The sequence below is a fragment of the Labrus bergylta genome, chromosome 6 (assembly GCF_963930695.1).
Source record: "Labrus bergylta chromosome 6, fLabBer1.1, whole genome shotgun sequence".
Classification (NCBI taxonomy): domain Eukaryota; kingdom Metazoa; phylum Chordata; class Actinopteri; order Labriformes; family Labridae; genus Labrus; species Labrus bergylta.
Window position 1 is genome coordinate 3,355,239 of NC_089200.1, and position 19,607 is coordinate 3,374,845.

The 19,607-nt window shown below is 41.9% G+C and overlaps 2 protein-coding genes across 2 annotated transcripts; both read right to left on the reverse strand.

Moving 5' to 3' along the window:
• Nucleotides 1–1,863: 1,863 nt before the first annotated feature.
• LOC136179467 (interferon-induced protein with tetratricopeptide repeats 1-like) lies at nucleotides 1,864–10,414 on the reverse strand. The gene is made up of 3 exons (XM_065956297.1): nucleotides 10,356–10,414; nucleotides 2,937–4,253; nucleotides 1,864–1,876 (listed from the first exon to the last, which is right to left on the reverse strand). The coding sequence occupies exons 1-3, from the start codon at nucleotides 10,412–10,414 to the stop codon at nucleotides 1,864–1,866; spliced, it is 1,389 nt and encodes a 462-aa protein (XP_065812369.1).
• A 4,754-nt stretch (nucleotides 10,415–15,168) lies between these two features.
• LOC136179468 (interferon-induced protein with tetratricopeptide repeats 1-like) lies at nucleotides 15,169–19,398 on the reverse strand. Its single transcript, XM_065956298.1, has 2 exons — nucleotides 19,316–19,398; nucleotides 15,169–16,555 (listed from the first exon to the last, which is right to left on the reverse strand). Exons 1-2 carry the CDS (start codon nucleotides 19,396–19,398, stop codon nucleotides 15,169–15,171), a joined length of 1,470 nt encoding a protein of 489 aa, XP_065812370.1.
• Nucleotides 19,399–19,607: the final 209 nt, after the last annotated feature.

The following is a 19,607-nucleotide window of genomic DNA, read 5'->3' on the forward strand; positions in this document are numbered from 1 at the left end:
AGCGAAGCACATTCTTATAAAATCCATTAATTCTAAAAACTGAAAATACAGCATTGAAAAAACACAACAGAAGCAAAATACATAATAATCAAAATTCACACATTTCTTCATTAAGTATTCACCATGACAACTTTGTATTTACAAAGGATGTCACACCTACCAGGAGCTATGGTGTAAGAATTAAAGGTCACATATCCTCCTCCTCTTCAAACAGTTTAAATAAGTCTCAGAGCTTCTCAAAACATCTGTGTGAAGTTTCTTGTTCTAAATCCACTCTGATCCTGTATTTGATCATGCCTATAAACCCCTCTATTTCAGCCCTGCTTAGAACAGGCTGTTTCTGTGTCTGTACCTTTAAATATGTAAATGAGCTGTGTCTGACCACGCCCCCTCTCTGGAAGGGCTTGGGTGTACTCCAGTCTTTCTCGCTCCATGTCCTATTGTTTACGGTGAGAAGGCAGACTGAGAGGGCAGAACAAACACCCAGCTGTGGGAGTGTCACCCTCCTGGGGGAGGGGCTACTGCCCTTTGTGATGTCATGAAGGGACCTCCGTCCTGAATTAGTAAGTCGTTCCCAACTCTCTCTCTGTCTCTAACTCTATCCACTATCCTATCTCTAAATAAATGAATAAAAGCCCAAAAATAAAAATAACTAATAAAATAATAAAATTAAACTTTCCTTTATTTTATTTTAAGTAGTTTTGAATGGCAAGAAATTAGTTTTTAGTTAGTTTTTATCCTTATTTTTTGGACGCCCTGGCAGAATTGGCCCCCTCCTGTTTTTCATTCTTCTTCAGGATTCTGTTGCTCTTTATTACCACGTGAAAGCAAAACGCCTTCATAGAAATTAGATGTTTTCTTTTGCTTGGACTAAATTGTTCCCCCTAAATTTGCCTCCCTATCTGTACTGCCTCGGCTCTTGCAGGTTTCTGAGAAACTCCTCAATTTCTCTGTCTTAAATAAAATGTATTATTATTATTTTACCCCAGACAAACAAAAAGTCACAAAAGCCTCAAAGTGAAAAAAGTAAACTTATGAAACACTAAAATAATGAAGCTAAAGGGGAAGAAAAAGACGAAAAGGAAATGGTTTAGAATTAATAAATTAGAAACATGTAAACATCCGTATGCAAGTCAGATACTCACCTCATCTTTCTACTGTTTCTTCCTCTCAGTCGTTTTCTTAAGATGACTTAGTCGAGCAGATGTTTCCTCTTGATGGTGCTCTCTGGTTACAGTCGCTCCAGCTTCAGCTCTCTAGTCTGGATGACGTGATGTGCAGCAGCAGCTTTAAATGTCCGTGACAGAGGCGTGACACTTTCCTTATCAGCATGATGTTATGTGACTTTCCTTTCCTTTCTTAAGAATTAAAACTCAAAGTCTCAATATATTGTCAGTTTTGGTGCACTTTGGCAGTACAGTAATATTACCAGATTTTGATGGAGCCTGAGTGTCTGCAGCCCGTTGTCTAGTTTGTTTATTCAACTGTTACCATGACAACTATAGGTCGTGGATAAATGGCTACATAGATCGGTTTGTAAGGTTACAAACTTTTTGGAGACAAAAGTAAAGCTGCTAAACGTGAGACAATGATGACATCACCGGTAATGACACAGCTCAATCTGTAATAAATGATGTCTGCAGGGATGTTCATTCTGCCGTATTACAGACTTGTTAGGCAGTAGTATAACCAGTTTGCAACCCTATGTAGAAAGTTACGTTATATAACGGTCTGTTTGTGCATTGCTGATGTAACCCCGTGTGTTCTGGGTTGTGGAAAGGACTCAGGAGACAGCTCGTGTGTTCTGGCTCTGTATTTACAGACAAATTAACAGAAACCGATGAATTGTGTTGTGAGCCGGGATCAAACATCTCCCCTGATAAATGAAAAAAATGTGTTATTTAGGAGAGCCAGAGTCAGAACATTAGCCGTTAACTTTCATGACTAATGAATAACTTTATGAATATTATTCAAAACTCCTCAGACCTGATACGGGATGAGTCGAATATGATCAGTAACTGAAAACCACAGTTTGATTTCATCTAAACAACTAAAAAAATACTTTAAAATGTGTTTATCGACGGAGCATGAATCATCATTAACCTTCCTCCGACCAAGCTGTCAACGGCTCTGACCACATTCCTGACATCATCACACACACTGTGGTAATTCTAGAGTCTGTTGACTGTGTTTGAACTGTCTGTATTGTTTAAAAATGATTGTAGATTTATAATGGCTGAATAAAATACTCATACATACATGATCAGTTTGCCAGCGTGCGTGTGTTCGGAGAGGAGAGCGGCAGATTATAAATTCATCGTACTCTGCAACATGATGAATCAGTTTATAGGCGCCATCTTGTAATACTCTTAGTTCACCAGCAGATGGCGCATGTGCTAGTTGTAAACCCAGACAGTAAAGCGTATGTGAAGTTGTTAATCTGTCTAAAGAGCTCATTTCTTCCATTTATGTTCGTTGAACTCGAATATTTCTGCCAAATGACTTACTCTAATAATTAAAAGGAATATATTATGTTAGAAATGAGTGTTTGTTTTCTATTTAATCTTTGTGCTGGATGTGAACATTGTTATTCATGTCATGTTTGTGACCCTGTATAAACCAGCTCTCTCAGAACACTCTGTTTTAGTGTGTGTGTCTCTTTAAATGTATTGATGAAATCGTTTAGTGTGATAGGCTTTAGCAGAATTAGAACGCTTATGATCCGACGAGGCTTAAATTTCTAGCGCCATCCTTCTTCAGTTTAGAACTGAAGTTAGTTAGTTTTTATCCTTATTTTTTGGACGCCCTGGCAGAATTGGCCCCCTCCTGTTTTTCATTCTTCTCCAGGATTCTGTTGCTCTTTATTACCACGTGTGAAAGCAAAACGCCTTTGTAGAAATTATTATTATTTTTTTTTTGCTTGGACAAAATTGTACCCCCTAAATTTGCCTCCCCATCTGTACTGCCTTGGCTCTTGCAGATTTCTGAGAAACTCCTCTATTTCTCTGCACATTATGCCTCTGTCTTTATTCTCCTCTAGGATTCTGATGCTGTTCTCACGGCTGAAGGATTTTTCTGGTATTGCTGCTGCCTTCATGTGATACTGTATCGACCCGCAGGAGTCATTTCGATTAAAGTATAAATGAATTGCATATTTGTTGTATAGCATCTGTTTGTCTTCAGGTTCTGCAGGTTCATTTTTGAGCAGTTTCTGAAACATCTGCTCAGCTTTGGCCTTGCTGTGATGTGACTTTGCATAGATAGTTGCGAGGTCTATTTCCCTTTTGAGTGAAGAGTGAGGGTAAAGAGAGAGCAGCTCCTCGTGGAGAGCGATTGCTCTGTCCATCATGCTTTGTTCTGGGGAACTACTGCTTTTATAAACGATCCTCCTTCTGTAGCAGAGCGCAACTAATTTCTTCAGATAACGCACATCTGGATGTTCTTTCAGAACTTTCTCTGCCAAATCAACGGCCTCATCAGCAGATATGTATTTTATGTAAAGGTTTAGTAAGGCCCACATGCCACTGTCACTGCAGCACAGAGTGCTCACATTTCCAGCCAACTCACGGACTTCATCTCGAATGTTTTCTCCTTCATCAGCACGTTCGTCAAGGTAGAGCGCAGCGAGGTACAAGTTCTCTGGATCCCGTTCCTTGGCTTGTCTCATTTTCTCCAAGAGGTCATGGCCCAGCCTTGTGTCACTGAAGTTTTGGACCTTCTTTAACCATATGACATAGCTGGTGTTCCAATCCACCATGTCCGGCTGCATCCTGGCAGCTTTCTCAAAGTAATCAACAACCAGCTTCTTATCCTTTCCTAAGAACATCAGGGTCCAGGCCTTTTCAGCGCAGATCTCTGGATGGAGGTCGTTCTGGGTTGGAGATGGGTATTTTTCCATCAGGGCATCAACCTTTGACAGGTAAGCCTGACTCTCTGCTTGATCTCCCAGGTGGTGGTGCAGCCAGGCCAGGTTCCCGTAGTTCACCACTAACCAAGGACCCTCATCTGCGCTTCTCAGCTTGCTGAGGGTCTCTGCAGCCTTCTGGAACAAACTGTTAGCCTCTTCATTTAACCCCAGTTTATACTGAATGAACCCCCACAGGTTGTAATTGTGGCCCAGCCATCTATTTCCCTCCTCTGTGCTGAAGTCCTCCATCTTGTGCGTGAGACGTAAAAGTTTTGGCCTGCTGTGGACCAGGTCCCAGGTGAAGTGGCACTGCAGGGACTCCAGTGTGGTTTGACTCTGAGCAGCACTGATGGAGAATACAAAAACAAACATTTAAACACATCAGCAGCTAGTTTTGACTCTTGTGTTCTTATTTGTTATGTCTCGTCTCGCAGTGTCTCCTCTACTCTTCTAAACTGTCAATCACTTTTATTATCCTATTATATAGTCAGATAATCAAGTAAACTTCTCAGATAAATAAAAAACAGACTAAATTATTTGGTGGACATCACTGCATGGGCTCAGGAACACTTCCAGGAGACATAGTCTGTGAACACAGCTCATCTCTGGATTCACAACGTTAGCTGAAACTCTACCATACAGAGAGCAAGCTGTATATAAACCAGATCCAGAAACATTGCTGGATTTCCTTGGGCCTGAGGTCGTTTAAAATGGACTAAGTCGAAGTGGAACACTGTTCTGAGTTCTGACAATTCACAATTTGAAATCTTTTTAGAAAAAATGGACGCTGCATCCTCCAGGGCTAAAGAGGAGAGGGACCATCTGGCTTGTTATCAGCGCTCCGATAAAAAAACAGCACCTGTGATGGTATGGGGGTGCATGGGTAAACTGCACATCTGTCAAGGCTCCATTAATGCTGAACCATACATAAAGGTTTTGGAGCAACATGTGCTGCCAAATAGAAAACCTCTTTTCTGGGAAGGCCTTGTTTATTGCAGCAGCATAATGTCAAACCACATTCTGCACACTGACAACAAAATGGCTCACAAGTCAAAAGCCTCATTTCCACCTAGCGGTCCGGTCAGTGGTCTGCACCTCCAAGGTCGCCCATGGGGGCCAAAAATCCAAAACAGCATTGAAATAACTCTCGAAACCTACGGGATATTTAAACATGGCGCGTTTTCTGTTTGTCCTTTATTACTGCTGTCAGACGGAAAGTGGCGGTTCTTTTAACCAATCAACGGACTGCGATTTGTCTCGCTCCAACCTTTAGGGTTGGATTGGTACACTTGGCTCCTAATGTGGATCTAATGTGTTTAGATTAAATCTTTTATTGGATTTAAACCGTTGGGACTCAGTTTGATGAATTATTATGATCAGGAGAGTTCAGTAAACCTTTAAACGGTTAAAAGACGTTGTTTGTTTGTCGGTGGTCTGACAGGTGGGTAGATTGTGACTGCTGTGGTGGTCTGACCTGCACACACTGGGCCGTCTGAGTAACAGGGTCAAATATGCTGGTGGATGACCGTTTATGTTTTTATAATTACCCAAAAGTAACTGGCAATTGTCTGTTTTGTCTTATTTTGTAGTCTGCAGCCCCTTCTTCCTGTGTTTTCTTCTTCTTTGGTTAGTATTATGTATCCGTTTTTCCGCCTCCCCTCTGCCCCTTTGTACGATTCCCTGTGGGAGAGTTGGGTGTCCATTGTTTTGCCTAAGTTAGAGAAACAATTAGATAAATCATCATAGAATAAATTGTTATTCCAACGATCAGAGGGAATTAGAAAAATCTATAGCTAACCTTGATGTTTTACTGTCGACTTCCCAAACACCTGACTTGTACAAAGAAAGGCTAGGACTCCATACAGAGCTTGACCTTCTTCTCACTACAGAAGCTGAATGTCTCCTCCTCCGCTCTCGTGGGTCTATGTACGAACATGCTGACAAGGCGGGTCGCCTTCTGGCCCACCAACTAAAGGCCAGATTGGCTTCCAACCAGATCACCCAGACACGAGACGAGTCAGGCTGTCTAACCTCTGACCCAGATAAGATAAACGACTTATTTAGGTCATTTTATTCTAAACTGTATACCTCCAAGTCCCCTAACGATGAAAGTCTATTATGTAATTTCTTTGATAAATTAATGTTACCGAAAGTTTTCCCTAATGACAGTCAGACACACTTCCTGAAATCAAAGAGGCCATTTGCTCAATGCGCATTGGCAATTCAACGGGCCCAGACGGGTATCCTGTAGAGTTTTTCAAACAGTTTTCTGACCTGCTTGCTCCACTCCTACTTGAAATGTTTAACCAATCATGCCACCTTGCCACCCACACTCATGCAAGCTTCTATATCTCTCATTCACAAGAAAGACAAGGACACAGCAAGCTGTGCATCCTATCGCCCAATTTCACTCCTTTCTGTTGACGTTAAAATTCTAGCTAAGGTCCTAGCCCGTCGCCTGGAGTCTATTATGCCCACAGTAATCTCAGAAGATCAGACAGGATTCATAAAGGGGAGGCACTCTTTTTCTAATGTCAGAAGGCTTCTCGGTATCATTCACACCCCGTCCTCTTCTACGGAACCTGAAGCTGTAATATCTCTCGAAGCAGAGAAGGCCTTTAACAGGGTGGAGTGGGCTTATCTCTTTTTCACTTTGCAACAGTTCGGTTTTAGTGCCAGCTTCATCTCCTGGATTAAGCTACTCTGCTCCTCCCCCTACGCATCTGTGTGTACAAACACACAGCGTTCAGAACCATTTCCTCTTTTTCGCAGCACTAGGCAAGGCTGTCCGCTCTCCTCACTGTTGTTCGCATTGAGCCGTTATCAGTTGCTTTAAAGTTGGTCTGAGGGTTCAAAGGGATCAAAAGGGGGGGGGGGGGGGAGATATAATTATAAGGAATATATCCTTTATTAAATCTATAAACAACATTATTTCTTCTTTTATTTGCGAGAACAGGTAAAACTTTACTCCAGAGGAGCAGGTCAGTGGGAGGGCTTGGGCTACCCAATTTTATCAGCTACTATTTGGCAGCCAATGTTCACAAAATTATACTTTGGTTTATCTCACCCCAGTGCAGCTGGTGCTGATTAGAGGCTGACTCCTGCTCTCCTTCCCTCCCTAAAGCAACGCCCATCTGTAATAATCATCTTTTTATACCAGCTAGGATTGGAATGGCCTGCGCTGTCTGGGTGACTTATACGTTAATGATGTTTTTGCCAGTTTCGAACAATTACGTTCTGCATTCAATTTAAATAGCTCCGACCTTTTTCGGTATTTTCAGCTCCGTAATTTTGCTAGGACCCACTCACCGGCATTCCCTCAAGTCCCAAACCCCAGTGGCATTGATCTGGCACTCAAGGCAAGAGTCTTGCCCAAAAGTCAGGTTTCCTACCTTTATGACCTCCTGTTCACAACTAACGAGTCCGCGGTAAATAAGATCAAGGCTGATTGGGAAAACGAACTACAAATCAACCTTTCTAAGGATTTCTGGAAAAAGGAATAATAAATTAGTTAATTATTGGCAATCCTTCTTTAAACCCATCTCCGACATTTTAGGTCTAAACATCAATCCATCCCTGCATATAGCTATTTTCGGGAGGTCTCCTGACGACCTTGTCACCTCGACCACTCAGGACAATGTTATTGCTTTTGCCTCTTTGATTGCCCGCAGGAAGATCCTTCTCTCATGGAAATCTTCACAACCCCCCTCCTTCAGATATGGGCATGGTGCAATCTGAACAGCGATATTTCAGCAACTGTCACAGTTTTATTTTAACACATCAGCAAAATCCATTTTCCATTACACAATCCACCTCTTCACTGCAGCCCCTGACACCATCAGCCACAGTATTCTACAATTCTAAAATTCTACAATTCACTTAACAGACGCTTTTATCCAAAGCGACGTACATCAGAGAGTAAGTACAACATAAGCAAGGATCTAGAAAAAAGGGAACAATGTCAGTAAGAGCAAACAATCAGCTTTGAGTCTGATTGGACACACAGGTGCTGACAGGAAGTGACCAGAGGCAAAGCACAACATTGACGGCAGTTCTTGGGAGCTCTAATCAGTATAGAAACCATCTTATAAGTCATCGTTATCAAACAAAAACAATCGTCACAACCGTCATCATCAATGATATCGAAACCATCATCATTAAGTTAGTAGGTATTCATGAAAGAGCTGGGTCTTTAGCTTTTTCTTAAAGGTGCAGAGGGACTCTGCAGATCAAATGGAGTTTGGAAGTTTATTCCACCACCGGGGGGCGACAGAGGAGAAGAGTCTAGTCAGAGACTTAGGACCCTGTTGTGAAGGTTGGATCAGACGCCTTTTATTGGCAGAGCGTAGTGGGCGGGAGGGAGCGTAGACCTGGATGAGAGAGTTAAAGTAAGGAGGAGACGTTTTTGTGGCTGTTTTGTAAGCGAGCAGCAGAGTTTTAAATTTGATGCGAGCAGTAACTGGGAGCCAGTGTAAGGAGATGAACAGCGGAGTGACATGTGCTCTTTTGGGAAGGTTGAAGACCAGTCGTGCTGCTGCATTTTGTATCATTTGCAGAGGTTTGATAGTGCATGTAGGAAGACCTGCCAGTAGAGAGTTGCAATAATCGATGCGTGATATCACAAGAACCTGTACCAGGAGCTGTGTAGCGTGTTCTGACAGGTAAGGTCTGATCTTCCTGATGTTGTACAGGGCAAATCGACATGACCGGGCAATCGAAGCTACATGAACCTTAAAAGTTAGCTGGTCATCGATCATGAAACCCAGGTTCCGGGCAGACTTTGTGGGCATGAGTTTGGTTGTTCCAAGCTGGATATTGATCTGTGGTTGCATAGAGGGACTGGCTGGGATGATAAGGAGCTCAGTCTCTGAAAGATTGAGTTGAAGGTGCTGTTCATTCATCCATTTAGAGATATCAGCAAGGCATGATGAGATTCTTGCAGAGACTGTAACATCGTCTGGTGGGAATGACAGGAAGAGCTGGGTATCGTCAGCATAGCAGTGGTATGAGAAGCCATGAGAGCGGATTATTGAACCAATTGAGCTTGTGTATATGGAGAAGAGAAGGGGACCAAGCACTGACCCTTGAGGTACCCCTGTGGATAAGCTGTGCGCTTTGGACACTTCTCCCTTCCACGACACTCTATAGCAGGGGTGTCCAAAGTGCGGCCCGAGGGCCATTTGACCCGTGACTTCAAATGAAGAATCAGAAGATTTTATTGATTAAGATTGGCACGTTATCTTATTTTTCATGTTAACAAGTGCTGAACAATATTCCTAAAACAGAAAATGTTCAGTAACATGTATGTTGTTGTTTTAAATCTACAGATTTGACTATTTTCCACATTTTTTTGTAAACTATGAAAAAAAAACATATGCAAAGTTTTTGCAAACAAGCGGACTGTTGTTTAACCATTTAATGACCTGAGCTAAATGAACCATGTTACAGGCTCTGAGAAAAAAACTAATAAAGTAGAACGAAGAAATCAAAATATTTGATTCCCTTTTATGAAAGGGTTTCTTTTGATTCTGATCTACAAAGCCTTACTATTTTTTCAACTATATTTAAAAGGGTAAGAAAAAAACCTGTGGCCCGCGAGCGTTTCTAACACGACAATTTTGGCCTGCAAGAAAAAAAGTTTGGACACCCCTGCTCTATAGGATCGCCCAGAGAGGTAGGACACGAACCAGCAGAGGGCAGATCCTGAGATGCCAAGTTCAGAGAGCGTGGATAGGAGGATTTGATGGTTGACTGTGTCAAAGGCAGCAGACAGGTCTAGCAGTAATAGAACTGAGGACTGACGATTCTGTTACTGACAGTAGTGCAGTTTCAGTAGAGTGGCCCCGCTTAAAGCGTGACTGATTTGGGTCAAAAAGATCGTTTCTGGACAGGAACTCAGAGACTTGCTTAAAGACTGTGCGCTCAAGTATTTTTGACAGAAAGGGCAGAAGAGAAAGCGGTCTGTAGTTTTCAACCTGGGCTGGGTTTAGTGTGGGTTTTTTGAGCAGAGGGGTGAACTGACCTTGCTTGAATGCGGTGCTTCTATCCAGCATAGAACACTCACTCAACTTCACTGGCACTGCTCTTTCCTGGTTAAAATCCTACCTCACCGACAGACAACAGTTTATCAAAATCCATCTTTAACTTGTTTTTATTAATATTAGCTTAAAGTGATACACTTGATACCCTTCTGTTTCTAAAAATGATCATCCAAAGTCCTTAATAAACTCCAATACATCCAGAACTGTGCTGCACCCCGTCTCACCCACACCCGATCCAGTGAACCCCTCACCCCTGTCCTATATATCTCCACTGGGTCCCTGTCTCGTACCGTATCCGATTCAAAATCCTGCTCCTTACACATAAAGCCCTTAACCACCAGGTCCCCTCCTATCTCACAGTTCACCCTCACACTCCTGCACGCAGCCTCCATTCTTTAAAAGCCAACCTCCTGTCTCCCCCACTTGGAACCAAGCGACGAACCCGGGGGGACAGAGCCTTCTCCATAGCTGCCCCCTCCCTCTGGAAACTCACTCCCTACACACATTCAACACTGCACTGACCCTTCTACATTCAAATCACTAATCAAAATTCACCTCTCCAAATAATCTTTTAATCTATGATTGTGATGTGTGTTCTGTATATCTGTCGCTGCACCTTTATGTTGTTTTATTTATGATTTGTGTGTAATGTTGCAGTGTCTGTTAGTCTGTCCTTACTGTTCTGATCCTTCTGTCTTTTTAACAAATGTACAGTGTCTTGAAATTGAAACTTATAAATAAAATGTATTATTATTATTTTACCCCAGACAAACAAAAAGTCACAAAAGCAACAAAGTGAGAAAAGTAAATTTATGAAACACTAAAATAATGAAGCTAAAGGGGAAGAAAAAGACTAAAAGGAAAGGGTTTGGAATTAATAAATTAAAAACATGTAAACATTCGTATGCAAGTCAGATACTCACCTCATCTTTCTACTGTTTCTTCCTCTCAGTCGTTTTCTGAAGATGACTTAGTCGAGCAGATGTTTCCTCTTGATGGTGCTCTCTGGTTACAGTCGCTCCAGCTTCAGCTCTCTAGTCTGGATGACGTGATGTGCAGCAGCAGCTTTAATTGTCTGTGATAGAGGCGTGACACTTTCCTTATCAGCAGGATGTTATGTGACTTTCCTTTCCTTTCTTAAGAATTAAAACTTAAAGTCTCAATATGTTGTCAGTTTTGGTGCACTTTGGCGCCATCAGGAGGTCTCTGAGTGCAACTGCAGTGTCATAAAAACGGTCACGCCTCCCCCTCTGACACCATGTGCATTTGTTGACAAACAAAGGGTGAGGAAGCCGGCAGAGACGCTGTGAGAAGATGAGGAACCACGCAGACTCAAAAGGTACAGTAATATTACCAGATTTTGATGGAGCCTGAGTGTCTGCAGCCCGTTGTCTAGTTTGTTTATTCAACTGTTACCATGACAACTATAGGTCGTGGATAAATGGCTACATAGATCGGTTTGTAAGGTTACAAACTTTTTGGAGACAAAAGTAAAGCTGCTAAACGTAAGACAATGATGACGTCACCGGTAATGATGCAGCTCGGAGTGACTATGGGGTTTCCTATTGCGCGAGACGCTAGCTTAACATTCAGTACATTAGCCGTTAACATTCACGACTAATGAATAACTTTATGAATATTATTCAAAACTCCACAGAACTGATACGGGATGAATCGAATATGATCAGTAACTGAAAACCACAGTTTGATTACATCTAAACAACTAAAAAAATACTATAAAATGTGTTTATCGACGGAGTGTGAATCATCATTAACTTACCTCCGACCAAGCTGTCAACGGCTCTGACCACATTCCTGACGTCATCACTCACACTGTGGTAATTCTAGAGTCTGTTGGGGATTATTCCTCTTCATTTTACTTTGTTGACTTTCAGAAACAAATTTTGGTTTTCAAAGCAATAATGTATGTGACACTTAGCAGGGCAACAACAGTGAGTGCTGTCAGATGGGGCCCCCTTAGGGAGGTTTCCTACTGTCATTTTGGGGCACTGCTTTGGTTTACATTTGTGAGCCCTGAGGGGCCCCTACTGGTCTGGGGCCCCAAGCAGTTGGGGCACACACACACAGACTCCAAAATAAACAGGCAGGAGAATAATGTAAAACTCAAAAGAAGATATAAAATGAAAAACAAGTGTTTTGGGGAAAGTCTTATGCTGTCAATATCAACCTGTTACACTGACAGAGTATGAGGTTTTTGTTTTTCAACATCGGTTTTCCTTTTATTCCAGGATTCAGCCCAAAACTTCAATTCACCATCAATGATGAGCCGGAGCCCGGAGTGGGACGGAGTCAGTACAGGAATGCAGCATACAGACAATGTGTGTTATGGAAAATCAACAGGAGAGATACAACAAGTCACAATATACATGGGTAACACTTTACAATAAGGTACATACATTTTGCATACTTACTGGGAGACGAATGGGAAACTAACCACTAGATATAATCCAGAGTGCATATGTGAAAAGGGCTCTAGGTAACCATTAGTTAACAGGTAGATTTATGTGGTTTATCCAGCTTTCATTATCCGTTAAATAATAATTCACTACTCTACAACATGTGATGAAGAAGTACTCAATATCTACCCAGTACTGAGTGGTTTTCTAATGGTTACTTGAAACTTTAATCACGTTATTTTTGCATTCCAGCATGAGCATACAAAATAAAGTTTGGGTTTGGTTCTACATTACACAAATTTTCTACCAACATAACTTGAACTGCTCTTCTGCTGTTGCTCGTTTGGAGCGACAAGTGGTTCATCCATGCCATGATTGATGGTTAGTCTTTCACTGTGCCAAGACACACATGATCAGAACATGTGCTGCTGTGAAATGTTCTTATTCTTCCTGACACAATAAGTGTATAAAAGGCTCAGACAGTAGGTGGCCTTCCTGTTAATTGCTCACGCTCCTCCTGCATGTTGATGACGTAAGCATCTCAAGCTTTTTGCTTCTGCCTTTTCCTTTTCAGTCGCTACATAACACATGACTGTTGACTCTGTTTGAACTGTCTGTATTGTTTAAAAATGATTGTATATGTATAATGGCTGAATAAAATACTCACACATACATGATCAGTTTGCCAGCGTGCGTGTGTTCGGAGAGGAGAGCGGCAGATTATAAATTCACCGTACTCTGCAACATGATGATGAATCAGTTTATGGACGCCATCTTGTAATACTCTTAGTTCACCAGCAGATGCCGCCTGTGCTAGTTGTAAACCCAGGCAGTAAAGTGTATGTGAAGTTGTTAATCTGTCTAAAGAGCTAATTTCTTTCATTTATGTTCATTGAACTCGAATATTTCTGCCAAATAACTTACTCTAATAATTGTCAGACGCTTATGATCTGACGAGGCTTAAATTTCTAGCTCCGTCCTCCCGATAGTTTAGAACTGAAGAAGGTGAAACCACTGAAACAAAAAACTTCAAGACGATTTCTTGGTGTGCACACTGTTCATTTATTGGTATAAAGCTTAAACACAGCTTGAGCAAACAGGAGCATCTTAATATATAATTTTCAGGTAACAGAAAATACATTTTCACATGAACAATGAGGACTTTAAATTTCTGAAGCGAAGCACATTCATATAAAATCCATTAATTCTAAAATCTGAAAATACAGCATTGAAAAAACACAACAGAAGCAAAATACATGATAATCACAATTCACACATTTCTTCATTAAATATTCACCATGACGACCGTGTTTTACAAAGGACGTCACACCTACCAGGAGCTAGGGTGTAAGATTTAAAGGTCACATAGTCTCCTCCTCTTCAACCAGTTAAAAAAATTCTCAGAACTTCCAAAAACATGTGTGAAGTTTCTTGTTCTAAATCCACTCTGATCCTGTATTTGATCATGCCTATAAACCCCTCTATTTCAGCCCTGCTCAGAACAGGCTGTTTCTGTGTCTGTACCTTTAAATATGTAAATGAGCTGTGTCTGACCACGCCCTGTCTCTGGAAGGGCTTGGGTGTACTTGGTCTTTCTCGCTCCATGTCCTATTGTTTACGGTAAGAAGGCAGACTCAGAGGGCAGAACAAACACCTAGCTGTGGGAGTGTCACCCACCTGGGGGAGGGGCTACTGCCCTTTGTGATGTCATGAAGGGAACTCCGTCCTGAATTAGTAAGACATTCCCAACTCTCTCGCTCTCTCTCTCTCCCCTGTTTCTAACTCTATTTACTGTCCTATCTCTAAATAAACGCATAAAAGCCCAAAAATAAAAATAATTAAGAAAATATATATATATATTTTTTTTAACCAGGAAAAAGTCTCATTGAGATTAAAAATCTCTTTTACAAGAGCATCCTGGCCAAGACAGGCAGCAGCACAATTACAGGGTTTCAGACATAAAACACTTAACAACAATGGACATAAATACAGGAATCACAAAAAGAACCAGTTCACCAGAATCTGTCATAAGTCATGAGCAACAAAGCGATCAAAAAGGACAATACGAGTTAGCTAAAAAATCTACAGTTAGATATTTCTGCCTCCAGATCATTAAGACCACCTTTAAAAACATTCAAGGAAACCAGCTCCCGAAGACTTAGAGTATCTTGCAACCGATTCCAAGAAGAGGGAGCAGCATACTTGAACGCCCTTTTTCCTAATTCCGTACGGGCTTTAGGGATGGTAAGAAGGTGAAGATGGTAACTTCCATTACTTTATATGTAGCTCTGTAGGTAGGATGGAAGCAGATCGAGAATACCCTTATAAATAAAAATGCCAGTGATTTAGTCTACGTGCAGACAAGGCAGTCCAACCAACCCGAGCATACAAGGAGCAGTGGTGAGTAAGGGCTTTTAGATTGGTGATAAACCTCAGTGCCCCATGGTAGACAGTATCCAACGCATGTAGGCTTTGCCAGGATGCGTGCACGTAAAGAGCATCGCCATAGTTTAGCACTGACATAAAAGTGGCAGCAACAAGTGTTTTTTTGGCCTTAAATGAAAAGCAAGACTTAATTCTAAAATAAAATCCTAATTTTAACTTGAGTTTTTTTTAACCTATTGTTAAATGTGAGACTTAAAAGAGAAAATAATAAAAGTAAACCTTCCTTTAATTTATTTCAAATAGTTTTGTATGGCAAGACATTTGTTTTTAGTTAGTTTTTATCCTTATTTTTTGGACGCCCTGGCAGAATTGGCCCCCTCCTGTTTTTCATTCTTCTCCAGGATTCTGTTGCTCTTTATTACCACGTGTGAAAGCAATACGCCTTTGTAGAATTATTATTTTTTTTTTTTGCTTGGACAAAATTGTCCCCCCTAAATTTGCCTCCCCATCTGGACTTCCTTGGCTCTTGCAGATTTCTGAGAAACTCCTCTATTTCTCTGCACATTATGCCTCTGTCTTTAGTCTCCTCCAGGATTCTGATGCTGTTCTCACGGCTGAAGGATATTTCTGGTATTGCTGCTGCCTTCATGTGATACTGTGTCGATCTGTGGGAGTCATTTAGATTAAAGTATAAATGATTTGCATATTTGTTGTATAGCATCTGTTTGTCTTCAGGTTCTGCAGGTTCATTTTTGAGCAGTTTCTGAAATATCTGCTCAGCTTTGGCCTTGCTGTGATGTGACTTTGCATAGATAGTTGCGAGGTCTGTTTCGTTTCTGAGTGAAGAGTGAGGGTAAAGAGAGAGCAGCTCCTCGTGGAGAGTGATTGCTCTGTCCATCATGCTTTGTTCTGGGGAACTACTGCTTTTATAAATGATCCTCCATCTGTAGCAGAGCGCAACTAATTTCTTCAGATAACACACATCTGGATGTTCTTTCAGAACTTTCTCTGCCAAATCAACGGCCTCATCAACTGATATGTATTTTATGTAAAGGTTTAGTAAGGCCCACATGCCACTGCCACTGCAGCACAGAGTGCTCACATTTCCAGCCAACTCACGGACTTCATCTCGAATGTTTTCTCCTTCATCAGCACGTTGGTCAAGGTAGAGCGCAGCGAGGTACAAGTTCTCTGGATCCCGTTCCTTGGCTTGTCTCATTTTCTCCAAGAGGTCAGGGTCCAGCCTTGGGTCACTGAAGTTTTGGGCGTTCTTTAACCATATGACATAGCTGGTGTTCCAATCCACCATGTCCGGCTGCATCCTGGCAGCTTTCTCGTAGTAATCAACAACCAGCTTCTTATCCTCTCCGAAGAACGTCAGGGTCCAGGCCTTTTCAGCGCAGATCTCTGGATGGAGGTCGTCCTGTGATGGAGATGGGTATTTTTCCATCAGGGCATCAACCTTTGACAGGTAAGCCTGACTCTCTGCTTGATCTCCCAGGTGGTGGTGCAGCCAGGCCAGGTTCCCGTAGTTCACCACTAACCAAGCACCCTCATCTGCATCTCTCAGCTTGTTGAGGGTCTCTGCAGCTTTATGGAACAAACTGTTAGCCTCTTCATTTAACCCCATCTTATACTGAATGAACCCCCACAGGTTGTAAATGTGGCCCAGCCATCTATTTCCCTCCTCTGTGCTGAAGTCCTCCATCTTGTCTGTGAGACGTAAAAGTTTCGGCCTGCTGCGGTCCAGGTCCCAGGTGAAATGGCACTGCAGGGACTCCAGTGTGGTTTGACTCTGAGCAGCACTGATGGAGAATACAAAAACAAACATTTAAACACATCAGCAGCTAGTTTTTTGCTTTGAAGTGTGCTATGTTTGGATGTTTACTGTTCATCTCCCATGAAGAAAATAAGATGTTTTAAAGGAGCAATATGTAACTCAGACACCTAGTATTTAAATGAGTACTGCAGTTAAAATTCTAAACATTGTATGGTCACAAATTAGACGACACTTTGGGTGGCTTTCCCTCCCTAAAGCAACGCCCATACGTAATAATCACCTTTTTATACCAGCTAGGATTGACCCACGATTTACATCTTTGGAGAGGAATGGCCTGCGCTGTCTGGGTGACTTATACATTAATGATGTTTTTGCCAGTTTCGAACAATTACGTTCTGCATTCAATTTAAATAGCTCCGACTTTTTTTTTTATATTTTCAGCTCCGTGATGTTGCTAGGACCCACTCACCGGCATTCCCTCAAGTTCCAAACTCCAGTGGCATTGATCTGGCACTCAAGGCAAGAGTCTTGCCCAAAGGTCAGGTTTCCTACCTTTATGACCTCCTGTTCACAACTAACGAGTCTGCGGTAAATAAGATCAAGGCTGATTGGGAAATCGAATTACAAACCAACCTTTCTGAGGATTTCTGGAAAAATCTCTTGGGTCTGTTAATTCATCTAACACTAACACCTCCAGTCTGGTTAAGAAGGCTCTTCAACGCCTCTTTTTCCTGAGGACACTGAAGAGACACCACCAGTCTTCAGCTGTACCGATGAACTTCTACCGCTGTGTGATCGAGAGCATCCTGACCAGCAGTGTCACAGTCTGGTACGGAAACTGCTCTGTCACAGACCGTAAGGCGCTACAGCGGGTGGTAAAAACCGCCCAGCGTATCACAAGGTGTCCACTTCCTGTCATTGAGGACGTCCAAAAAAAACGCTGTCCGCGGCGACCTCACAGCATCCTTAAAGACTCCTCCCACCCTGCCCACAGACTGTTTACCCTCCTGCCCTCCGGTAGGCGCTTCAGAAGCCTCCGGACCAGAACCAGCAGACTGATCATTTAGTCTATGGCGCTGCGCGAGTTGCGACTAGCAGTAGTGGTCTGTCTTTATTCGTCTGTTTTCTAATGTCGTCAGTGTATAATCGACCAGAAACAACCTGATTTATAGCTCACTGCTCGTCCCGGACCAGATATGATCACTGGCAAATTTCTTAAAGTATGTGCAGATCAGTTATGTGATGTTTTTACAGATCTTTTCAACTTGTCATTTACTGTGCACAAGGTCCCCAAGCTGTGGAAGGATTCTATTGTTGTACCTGTGGCTAAGAACAAATCTCCCAAAGAGCTAAATGACCTGAGGGATGTGGCTCTGACTTCAGTAGTAATGTAGACTTTTGAACAATTGGTCAAAAGAGTTCTGACCAATCATGTTCAGGGCCTGCTTGACCCGATGCACTTTGCATATCAGTCAAACAGAGGTGTGGCTGATGCCACTATTACTCTATTTAACTATTCATATAAACATCTCGAGGGTATAAAAACACATGCAAGGCTTTTATTTGTAGATTTCTCCTCAGCTTTTAATACAATCCAACCCCACATTTTAGAAAAGAAACTGCTGTCCCATTTTAACCTTGATGCTGGGTTGGTGAAATGGATCTTGAACTTTTTAACTTGCAGGCCTCAGGCAGTCAGGGCAAATGGTGCCCTATCCGAGAAGTGGCTGTCATCCACAGGCTCACCACAGGGGTGTGTCCTGTCCCCTTTATTGTATATTTTATATACAAATGACTGTAGGAGCACCTATGACAACAGGCATCTCCTGAAGTTTGCAGACGATACTGTTCTAATCAGTCTGCTCCAGGATGGAGACGTCGATCACGGGCCTGTTGTGAAGGACTTTGTGGAGTGGTGCGACCGCCACTTCTTAAAGATCAATGTCAAAAAAACAAAAGAGATGGTCATTGATTTTCGGAAAATCTCCCACTCAACCTTCCCGCCTATGATCAAAGGTACACCTGTGGAGAATGTTGAGTGTTACAAGTACCTGGGCACTGTGATTGACAAGAACACAGATGCAATCTGCAAAAAGGGCTTTCAGAGACTCTACTTTCTGCGCAGAATGAACACTTTTAATGTGGACAAGACACTGATGGTTTTATTCTACCGCTCTTTTATAGAGTCAATTTTAACCTTTTGTTTTATCTCATGGTATGGTAACCTTTCTGTTCAGAACAAAAATCGTCTTTCCAATATTGTCAATACAGCCAGTAAAATAATCAGCAAAGCTCAGCAGCTTTCATTGTCAGAAATCTGGAACAGATAAGTTGTTAGAAAAGCAAAGTCTATCTTGTCCAGCTCTGACCATCCTCTCTTAGAGGAATTTGTTCTTCTCCCCTCAGGTCGGAGGTACAGGCTGCCCAGGGCTAAGGCAAACAGATCTAAATTTTCATATGTTCCTCTTGCAATTAATGCTCTTAATCTTCTTTAAATCCTTGACTGCACTTTCAAGCAGAGCAAGCACATGTATTTATTTATACCATTTGAGTGAAACTTCTCAACGAACAGTGAGTTTTTATATTTTATATTTCTTGGTTGTATTTCATCACGTTGTGTTGCTCAACTTATGTCTGTTTATCTGTCGTGTTTTTGTGTCCACTGTTGCAAATCAAATTTCCCTTCCAGGGACAATAAAGATCTGAACTGAACTGAAGAACAGCTTTTTCCCCAGAGCTGTCTCTCTACTGAACTCTGCCCCCCAAACTCTGAACTTTATCTCACCTTCCGAACTCCGCCCCCTTTCCCCTGCACATCACCTCACACCCATCGTCCCCCCACCACTCCTCCTGGTCATACACACACATCTCTCATCCACCTGTATTATTATATAGTATGTTCATATCACCTCAATAAGTTATCGACCTGTACAATATGTCCATATTCTGTATATTATCTGTAATCTAGTATAGCATGCTCACTGCACCTTAATCTGTATATTATAATCCTAAAAATATCCTTATATTTATAGTATTTATTTATATTCATAGCATCCCATTAATCCAGCCATATATAC